A 10,059-nucleotide genomic window follows, 5' to 3' on the forward strand; every position below is an offset into this window, starting at 1 on the left:
TGTTGGCACCCATCCGTCTCTGACCATGGTCCTGAATCACATCCGGCATGTATATTAGCCACATTTTGCAAAAGAGAAATTAGCAATTCTAACCTCAAGAGGAGAGTCAGGTTCATCCAGGATGTTCTTTTGACTGTGTATCTTCTGCATGGTCCCTGTAGAACTGGAGTCCATTATGAGCACATTGTGACTAGCAGCTCTGTCCAGTTTACAGTCACTTTTTCTGGAGTCAGTGGTCCTGCATACCTCGTAATTGTACACATGTGGGAGGGTCCCAGTCCCCAAAGTATCCGAGTACCGCGGCGGGTAATACGGAATGACAGGCAGGTTGGAGTGGCACAGGACGCGAGACTGTCTCCACCTGTACACTTTGACTGATATGATAAGCAGCAAGCAGGTGATGAAGAGGAAGGAGACCACAGCCAGCGCCAAGACTAAGTAAAAAGTCAGCTTGTCATTGTACTCCTTGTCGTGCATGCTAAAGTCAGTGAACTCTGACAGCACTTGAGGGAAGCTGTCCGCCACCGCCACGTTAACAATGACTGTAGCTGAACGAGAGGGCTGCCCGTTGTCCTCCACTACAACAGTCAGTCTTTGTTTGACAGCATCTTTATCAGTCACTTGGCGGACAGTTCTTATTTCTCCATTGTGGAGGCCCACTTCAAACAGCGCCCTGTCTGTGGCTTTGTGCACTTTATAGGAGAGCCAGGCGTTCTGCCCACAGTCCACATCCACGGCCACCACTTTAGTCACCAGATAGCCCACGTCTGCCGAACGAGTCACCATTTCGGCCAGCACCGAGCCGCCCGTCTGGACCGGGTACAAGATCTGAGGGGCGTTGTCGTTCTGGTCCTGGATCACCATGCGGACGCTCACGTTGCTGCTGAGCGGAGGGGAGCCTCCATCTTGTGCTCTGACACGGAAGTGGAACTCTTTAAGTTGCTCGTAGTCAAACGAACGAACTGCATGGATGACTCCACTTTCAGCACTAACAGACACATATGAGGAGACTGGCACTCCGTTAACAGAGGAGTCCTCCAGGATATAAGCAAGACGAGCGTTTTGGTTCCAGTCAGCATCACTGGCTTTTACAGTGAATACAGAGAGACCTGGTGTGTTGTTTTCAACAATGTAGGCCTCATATGAGCTCCTCTCAAAGACAGGCGCGTTGTCATTCACATCTGAGATGTGCAAGGTGAGAGTGACGCTGCTGGAGAGGGAAGGCACGCCCTCATCAGAACACGTGACTGTGATATTATATTCAGATGCCCTCTCTCTGTCCAAATCACCGTCTGTCACCAAACTATAGAAATTACTATCAGTTGACTTGAGAAGGAAGGGAATATTTTGATTTATTGCGCATTCTACTTTGCCATTTTCACCGTCATCTTGATCTTGAATGTTAATTATTGTTACGACAGTTTCACTTTTGACATCTTCAGATATGACATTTGTCTTAGACATGACATTGATCAGCGGGCTGTTATCATTCACATCCACAATGTCAACTATTACCTTGCAGCTATCTGTCAGACCGCCTTCATCGCTTGCACGCACATTAATTTGATAACTGCGAGCTTTTTCGTAGTCTACATTTCCAATCAGAGTGACTTCACCACTGTCTTCATTTATATTAAACAAATGTCTTACATTCGTGTTTCCAATTGAGTATGTTATTTTACCATAGGGTCCGTTATCAGCATCCGTCGCGCTAACTACAGTCACCACGGTGCCTTGAGGTGTATTTTCTGCAACAGTAGCTTTGTATACAGGCTTTGTGAAAACGGGCGCGTTGTCATTGGCATCTAATACAGTGATGAGAATCTGCATTGTGCCTGACAACTGCGGCTCTCCTCCATCTACAGCTGTCAACACGAGACGCAAATGTTCCCTTATCTCTCTATCGAGAGCCTTCTTCAAGACCATATCAACACTCTTGGAGCCGTCTGCTTGATTTTGAAATTTTAACGCAAAATTATCAGACGGTTCGAGGAGGTACGTTTGGAGATTGTTTATCCCAACGTCGAGATCTACCGCCTGTTGTAAATTAAATTTTGATTCTATCACTGCAGATTCGCTAATTTTGAATTTAATTTCACCCTTCTCAAATGTTGGGGCGTTGTCGTTGATGTCGACAACCTCCGCTATTATTTTGTAAAATTCGATGGGGCTCTCGAGAATAATCTGGAAGTGCAGCGCGCACGGCATCGACTGCGCACAAAGCGCCTCTCTGTCTATTCGCTCCTTGATGAGGAGGACGCCCCGGTCTTTATTTAGCTCGATGTATTGCTTGCTATCACCAAAATAAACACGAGCACTGCGTGACTTCAACCTTTCCACGCCAATACCCAAATCATCGGCTATATTTCCCACTAAGGAGCCGACGTGCATTTCCTCATCAATGGAATAGTTAATTTGGCCGAATGTCGCGCTGATGCACAGCAGCGAGATGAAAAGCGCTACTTGCCGTCTCATTGTTCTCCTTGCCTTCACTGTCCACACAGAAAACCAAAACCGGGCAGCATAAATCCAACCAAAACAGATAATAAATCCCAGCGATGAGAAAATCAGGGCAAAAAAAATAAATAAAAAAAAATCTAAAAAGTCACAAAATAGTCCCAGCGAAATATATGATCCAGTCCAGGCTGCCTCTCGGGTGATGTGTGTGTTTTTTTCTGGGTTGCTGCGTATTAAGACAGGAAGCAGCTCGACGATATAAGGCACATCATGGACAATAGCGTCCCTGTGAGTTCAAAATGGGAACTGCAAGAGCAGTGGCAACAATATCATTATGAAATATTAAACCTAATAAGTTTTAAAAATTTACAAACGGTTAAATGTTATGTATTGTACTCCAACATTTTATATATTTTGTAATTCCCTATCATTTAAATTAATGCCCTAATAATTAAGGTAAAACAGTGTTTTTTTTTTTATTTTTAGTTTTTTTATGTATACTAGAGTAAGTGTTTGGTGCATGGTAAAACGACCAAGCTGGTCGTTATTGTTGGAGGACTTGCAGATTTCAACTGTAGTGGAGTGTTATTTACTCTTAAGGTTAAAGACTGTAGAAACATATACGTAAATTTCCATCACAAAGAAATCTGGGGTTGCCAGAGCTATCCCAGATGGTTGCGGGCAATATAGGCGGGGTACACCCTGAACTGGTTGCCAGCCAATTGCAGTATACCTAAACGTAATTAGTGCAAATGTTAACTATATTCGTCTCTATCTGTGGTGCTGAAACACTGAAACTAAGGAGGACTTGTTGCACCTGCAAGTTGATGTTGGTACATTCAAATTGAAATTAACAGTTACTGGCATGTAGAGTAACTGAGTTTAAAAAAAAAAAGAAAATAGAAAAAATCGAATGTTGGCACAATTGTGGAAATATGACTTAGCTGAGAAACATTTCAAATGACCAACCTCAAGAGGAGAGTCAGGGTCATCCAGGATGTTCTTTTCATTGTGTATCTTCTGCATGGTCCTTGTAGAACTGGGGTCCATTATCAGCACGTTTTGACTTGCAGCCCTGTCCAATTTACAGTCACTTTTTCTGGAGTCAGTGGTCCTGCACACCTCGTAATTGTACACGTGTGGGAGGGTCCCAGTCCCCAAAGTATCCGAGTACCGCGGCGGGTAATACGGAATGACAGGCAGGTTGGAGTGGCACAGGACGCGAGACTGTCGCCACCTGTACACTTTGACTGATATGATAAGCAGCAAGCAGGTGATGAAGAGGAAGGAGACCACAGCCAGCGCCAAGACTAAGTAAAAAGTCAGCTTGTCATTGTACTCCTTGTCGTGCATGCTAAAGTCAGTGAACTCTGACAGCACTTGAGGGAAGCTGTCCGCCACCGCCACGTTAACAATGACTGTAGCTGAACGAGAGGGCTGCCCGTTGTCCTCCACTACAACAGTCAGTCTTTGTTTGACAGCATCTTTATCAGTCACTTGGCGGACAGTTCTTATTTCTCCATTGTGGAGGCCCACTTCAAACAGCGCCCTGTCTGTGGCTTTGTGCACTTTATAGGAGAGCCAGGCGTTCTGCCCACAGTCCACATCCACGGCCACCACTTTAGTCACCAGATAGCCCACGTCTGCCGAACGAGGGACCATTTCGGCCAGCACCGAGCCGCCCGTCTGGACCGGGTACAGGACCTGAGGGGCGTTGTCGTTCTGGTCCTGGATCACCATGCGGACGCTCACGTTGCTGCTGAGGGGAGGGGAGCCGCCATCTTGTGCTCTAACACGGAAGTGGAACTCTTTCAGTTGCTCGTAGTCAAATGAACGAACTGCATGGATGACTCCACTTTCAGCACTAACAGACACATATGAGGAGACTGGCACTCCGTTAACAGAGGAGTCCTCCAGGATGTAAGAAAGACGAGCGTTTTGGTTCCAGTCAGCATCACTGGCTTTTACAGTGAATACAGAGAGACCTGGTGTGTTATTTTCAACAATATAGGCCTCATATGAGGGCCTGTCAAAGACAGGCGCGTTGTCATTCACATCTGAGATGTGTAAGGTGAGAGTGACGCTGCTTGAGAGGGATGGCACGCCCTCGTCAGAGCACGTCACTGTGACATTATACTCAGATGACCTCTCTCTATCCAAATCACTGTCTGTCACTAAACTATAGAAATTATTAGAAGTAATTTTTATCGCAAATGGAATATTTTCCCCTATACCGCAATTCACCTGTCCATTCGCATCAGAATCAGGGTCACTGACACTCATTAAAGCTATCACAGTTCTGACGGGGGCATCTTCTGGCACGGAGCTAGATGAAGAAATCATATTCACAACGGGGCTGTTGTCATTTACATCAATGACATCAATAATTATTTTGCTGGAATCTGACAGCCCCCCTTGATCGATAGCCTCTATGTCAATGTGATAATTTTTCTCTTTTTCATAATCTACCGGGCCATTCAGGATGACGTCACCCTCTGTATTAATGTGAAATAGGTTCGACACAGTATTCCCGATTACATACATCACTTTTCCGTTTGCTCCTTTATCTGCATCTGTCGCGCTCACTTTAGAAATGAGTGTTCCTAAAGCAGAGTTCTCAGTGATGCTTGCTTTGTACACAGCCTTACTAAATACTGGCGCATTGTCATTTACATCCAAAACAGTGACGTGGATCTGCATTGTTCCCGTCAGCTGAGGTTCTCCTCCGTCCTCGGCCGTCAGAACTAAAGATACGTGCTCCTGTTTTTCCCTGTCTAACGGCTTTTGTAAAATCATTTCGACCTTTTTGCTGCCATCTGACTGACTATGCAGTTTAAGCACAAAACTGTCGCTCGGCTTCAGTGTGTATCTTTGAAGGCCATTCGGTCCTATATCAGCATCAAACGCTTTTTCCAGCATGAATTTGGAGCCCACGACGGCGGATTCGCTGATTTCTAATTTCCTCTCCTCTTTTTGGAATAGTGGCGCATTATCATTAATATCTGTAATTTCCACCGTGATGGGGAATAATTCCAACGGATTTTCAAGCGTTATTTGGAAATGCAAGGCACAAGGCGTCGTCTGCTTGCAAAGCAACTCGCGGTCTATTTTTTCTTTAATAAGCAGGACTCCTCGTTCCCTATTCAGCTCGATATACTGAGCGCTGTCTCCCGTGTAAATGCGAGCTTTGCCCGCCTTCAGCCTCTTGACGTCTAAACCTAAATCTCGGGCTATATTACCGATTAAAGATCCTTTCCCCATTTCCTCCGGAATGGAATAAGTGACCTGCCCTATCACGGAGCCGAGGCAGAGGATGAACAATAATAGTACTTGCCGTCTCATTGTGTCCGAGCAGATTGCAGCTACACAAAAGACACGATCCGATCTCCCTTTATGTAATGCGTAGTCCACCGAATGTAGAGCAAAACATTAGGGAAAAAATGTTTCCAAATCCAAATATGGGAATATAGTTTAGATCCAGCGTGAAAGATCCTGTTCACGATGCGGAGCTCCTACAACTGACGCGGTATCTCAACAACTGCAGCAGGAGGAAATGTGACAAAAGCTTTAAACAGACCATATGAAAAATATGAGGCAATAGCGACCCGTAGAGTTCATATTGTGCAAGTACAGTCCAAAGAGACAAAAAACAAAACAAAAAAAACAGCACCCTGTAGCGCAATTTCAATTGCATCAAAAGACAGAACAAACAGAGCAGTCATAAAATTGATATGGGGAATATATATTAGTGCAAATTTGTTAGCATATAATGTAGAGATTCGGTCATGTGACGTTCGAATTTGATTTCAAACTATAGCCAGGCTAATGCAGACAAGAAAACAGTGATAGACGTTAAAAAGGAAAGAGTGATTTCCAACTGAGAAGCCTCATTGTCACTGTCCATGGTGCTGGACACTTGCACGCTCCATTCACACACAGACGCTCATTTTTATCCCGCAAAACACCTCAAGAAACAAGAAGAGCAACCAAAAAAATAAATAATTAAGAAGACATAAATCTTAAATAATATTTATATTATAGAAGTGCCTATAGATGGATTTAAAATATTGGTGTTTCAATTAAAGGCGTAAACGACCAACCATTAACAACTTCTTATTTATTTACTGATGTAAAATGTATTTACTTGTAAAAAAACAAACAAACCTGGATTCACACTTCATTTTTTTTTGCTTTGTTGTTGTTTACTGCAAAACTGATATTTGTTTATGTACAGCACTTTGTATACAGCAATGCCTGTTCTTAAAGCGCTTTATAAATAAAGTTTAGATGAGTTGAGTTAAACAATGAATTATATTGATAGCAATAAATTTGAGCTTGGTTGCTACATTTTCATTTACCTTCCTAAGGGAGATAATGTAAGCATATGTTGTGGTAAGCTAATATTTACATTGATGTCCTTATTTGGGCAAACACAACCCCAAAATAGTATTTGGATTAAACCAGATAAGAAATGTTATATGTGCTGAAGGTAATAATTGTTTTGAGAATAATTTTATAAAAGCAGGTGGGTGGCCTAGCACACAGTCTCATTAGCAACTGAAGATTGTCATCTACAAGCATGAAGGACATGCATAACGCAGGTAAAGCACAAGTGACCAACCTCAACAGGAGAGTCAGGTTCATCCAGGATGTTCTGTTCCCTGTGAAGCTTCTGCATAGTCCCTGTAGAACTGGAGTCCATTATGAGCACGTTGTGACTAGCAGCTCTGTCCAATTTACAGTCACTTTTTCTGGAGTCAGTGGTCCTGCACACCTCGTAATTGTACACATGTGGGAGGGTCCCAGTCCCCAAAGTATCCGAGTACCGCGGCGGGTAATACGGAATGACAGGCAGGTTGGAGTGGCACAGGACGCGAGACTGTCTCCACCTGTACACTTTGACTGATATGATAAGCAGCAAGCAGGTGATGAAGAGGAAGGAGACCACAGCCAGCGCCAAGACTAAGTAAAAAGTCAGCTTGTCATTGTACTCCTTGTCGTGCATGCTAAAGTCAGTGAACTCTGACAGCACTTGAGGGAAGCTGTCCGCCACCGCCACGTTAACAATGACTGTAGCTGAACGAGAGGGCTGCCCGTTGTCCTCCACTACAACAGTCAGTCTTTGTTTGACAGCATCTTTATCAGTCACTTGGCGGACAGTTCTTATTTCTCCATTGTGGAGGCCCACTTCAAACAGCGCCCTGTCTGTGGCTTTGTGCACTTTATAGGAGAGCCAGGCGTTCTGCCCACAGTCCACATCCACGGCCACCACTTTAGTCACCAGATAGCCCACGTCTGCCGAACGAGGCACCATTTCGGCCAGCACCGAGCCGCCCGTCTGGACCGGGTACAGGACCTGAGGGGCGTTGTCGTTCTGGTCCTGGATCACCATGCGGACGCTCACGTTGCTGCTGAGCGGAGGCGAGCCTCCATCTTGTGCTCTGACACGGAAGTGGAACTCTTTCAGTTGCTCGTAGTCAAACGAACGAACTGCATGGATGACTCCACTTTCAGAACTAACAGACACATATGAGGAGACTGGCACTCCGTTAACTGATGAGTCCTCCAGGATGTAAGAAAGACGAGCATTTTGGTTCCAGTCAGCATCACTGGCTTTTACAGTGAATACAGAGAGACCTGGTGTGTTGTTTTCAACAATGTAGGCCTCATATGAGCTCCTCTCAAAGACAGGCGCGTTGTCATTCACATCTGAGATGTGTAAGGTGAGAGTGACGCTGCTTGAGAGGGATGGCACGCCCTCATCTGAACACGTCACCGTGATATTATATTCAGAAGCGGATTCTCTATCCAAAGCCACTTCTGTTACTAAACTATAAAATCCATTCATGTTTTCCATTTTAAATGGAATATCACGACTGATGTGACACTTCACCTCTCCATTGCTGCCAGAGTCAGGGTCACTCACACTCAACATGGTGACAACAGTATTCTCTGCAGAGTCCTCTGAAATGGAATCTGACTTGGAGAGTATTTTTATTTGAGGACTGTTGTCGTTTACATCAATGACATCAACAATGATCTTACTTGAATCAGACAGTCCTCCATTATCTACAGCTTCAATATCTATTTCTAATACTTTTGCTCTCTCATAATCAATGTCACCAGTTAAAATAACCTCCCCAGTTTCACTATTAATCTGAAATAATTCGGATATTTGGGATATGACATAAGATATTTGTCCATTCGAGTCACTGTCTTTGTCTGAAGCACTAACGTTTATTACACTGGTTCCTTTAGCTGCATTTTCTTTAATAGTTGCCTTGTATAAAGGCTTAGTAAACACAGGGGCGTTATCATTTGCATCTAACACATGAACAATAATCTGCATTGTTCCCGACCTGCGCGGTTGTCCACCATCAAAAGCTGTTAATAACAAAGAAATCTTCTCCTGCTGTTCTCGATCGAGAGCCTTCTGCAATACCATTTCCACCTTCTTCCGCCCGTCCGCTAGATTTGCCAATTTTAGCTGAAAATTATTGGTTGGATCGAGCGAGTAGCTTTGCAGCCCATTTGTCCCAATATCAGCATCGACGGCTTTCTCCAGCACAAATTTAGAGCCGATGATGGCCGATTCGCTGATTTCAAAACGTTTGCTGCCGGATGCAAAGCGTGGCGCATTGTCATTTATGTCTGTAATTTCAATAGTGATACGAAACAATTCCATGGGATTTTCCAGAATCATCTGCAAATGCAAAGCACAGAGCGTCGTCTCACCGCACAGCGTCTCCCTGTCTATCCGCTCCTTCACAAGGAGGAGCCCTCTTTCTTTATCCAGCTCGATATATTCCGCACTGTCCCCAAAATGAATGCGAGCTCGCCCGGATTTGAGCCTTTGCAGGCTCAAACCTAAATCTTGAGCCACGTTAGACAACAACGAGCCTTTCTCCATTTCCTCCGGTATCGAGTAGCTGACTTGTCCGAAAACGGAGGGGGAAGAAAGAACCAATATGAATAACAGGAGGCCTCGCTGACGCTTCATCTTATGAAAGAAATATGCCGCCGGTTAAATAAATTCATACAAATTGTAATCCATTTAGTTCCAATGCGGTAAAAAAAATAAAATTAAAGAGAGACAACAGTGGTCCACGTCCACAGTTAGCGAGTACTGGCTCCAAATGACTGCTTCATTGTCGAGAACGTCATTGTGTAAAAAGGAGGGACTGGTTGAAGCCCTGTCGTAGACTGCCACACTCTGGCCACAAGCGGCCTTTTCTGTTCTGCACCTAACAACAAAGGCTTGCATATCTTATTAATGGAAAATACGCCAATATTGTCCCGATAATAATTGTAACAGAGTATCAAGAGTTCAAATACAAATATTTTTTCCTGAAAAAAGGCCGTGTTTTTTTATTTATTTTTTTTAATTTTTATTTTATTTTATTTTTAATGCACGAATCCACACGCATAGAAATATACGGGACCTTTCCACAATGCAAGCAAAAACACACACTACTTTAAAATTCGTTTCAGACCGTTTTTAGGCTAAATTAAGAGGGACAAAAACAACGAATTATGCTTTAAGTTTAGCCATTAAACGTCTATTGAATTTATTGCCTTTTTTCCCCATTGTCAAAGATTAGA

At 44.0% G+C, this 10,059-nt stretch overlaps 3 protein-coding genes across 42 annotated transcripts in view; all 3 read right to left on the reverse strand.

Annotated features, from left to right (window-relative positions):
- The window catches only part of LOC144025487 (protocadherin gamma-A12-like), a 223,696-nt gene that overhangs the window by 62,302 nt on the left and 151,335 nt on the right, over positions 1 to 10,059 (reverse strand). For 2 of the 40 annotated variants that reach the window (XM_077531591.1, XM_077531577.1), the window contains exon 1: positions 94 to 2,475. The exons of the other annotated variants lie outside the window; for them this stretch is intronic. In XM_077531591.1, the coding sequence (XP_077387717.1) occupies positions 94 to 2,475 (2,382 nt within the window). Of the gene's footprint in view, positions 1 to 93; positions 2,476 to 10,059 lie in introns of those variants that run through there. 40 annotated transcript variants of the gene reach the window in all.
- On the reverse strand, positions 2,752 to 5,799 carry LOC144026229 (protocadherin beta-16-like). The gene is made up of 2 exons (XM_077532819.1): positions 3,427 to 5,799; positions 2,752 to 2,763 (listed from the first exon to the last, which is right to left on the reverse strand). Exons 1-2 carry the CDS (start codon positions 5,797 to 5,799, stop codon positions 2,752 to 2,754), a joined length of 2,385 nt encoding a protein of 794 aa, XP_077388945.1.
- The window catches only part of LOC144026230 (uncharacterized), a 6,049-nt gene continuing 2,997 nt past the window's right edge, over positions 7,008 to 10,059 (reverse strand). The window contains exons 2-3 of the mRNA XM_077532820.1: positions 7,079 to 9,472; positions 7,008 to 7,028 (exon numbers count right to left, since the gene is read on the reverse strand). Of these exons, the coding sequence (XP_077388946.1) occupies positions 7,008 to 7,028; positions 7,079 to 9,472 (2,415 nt within the window). The remainder of the gene's footprint in view (positions 7,029 to 7,078; positions 9,473 to 10,059) is intronic.

The sequence above is a fragment of the Festucalex cinctus genome, chromosome 9 (genome assembly GCF_051991245.1).
Source record: "Festucalex cinctus isolate MCC-2025b chromosome 9, RoL_Fcin_1.0, whole genome shotgun sequence".
Lineage (NCBI taxonomy): Eukaryota > Metazoa > Chordata > Actinopteri > Syngnathiformes > Syngnathidae > Festucalex > Festucalex cinctus.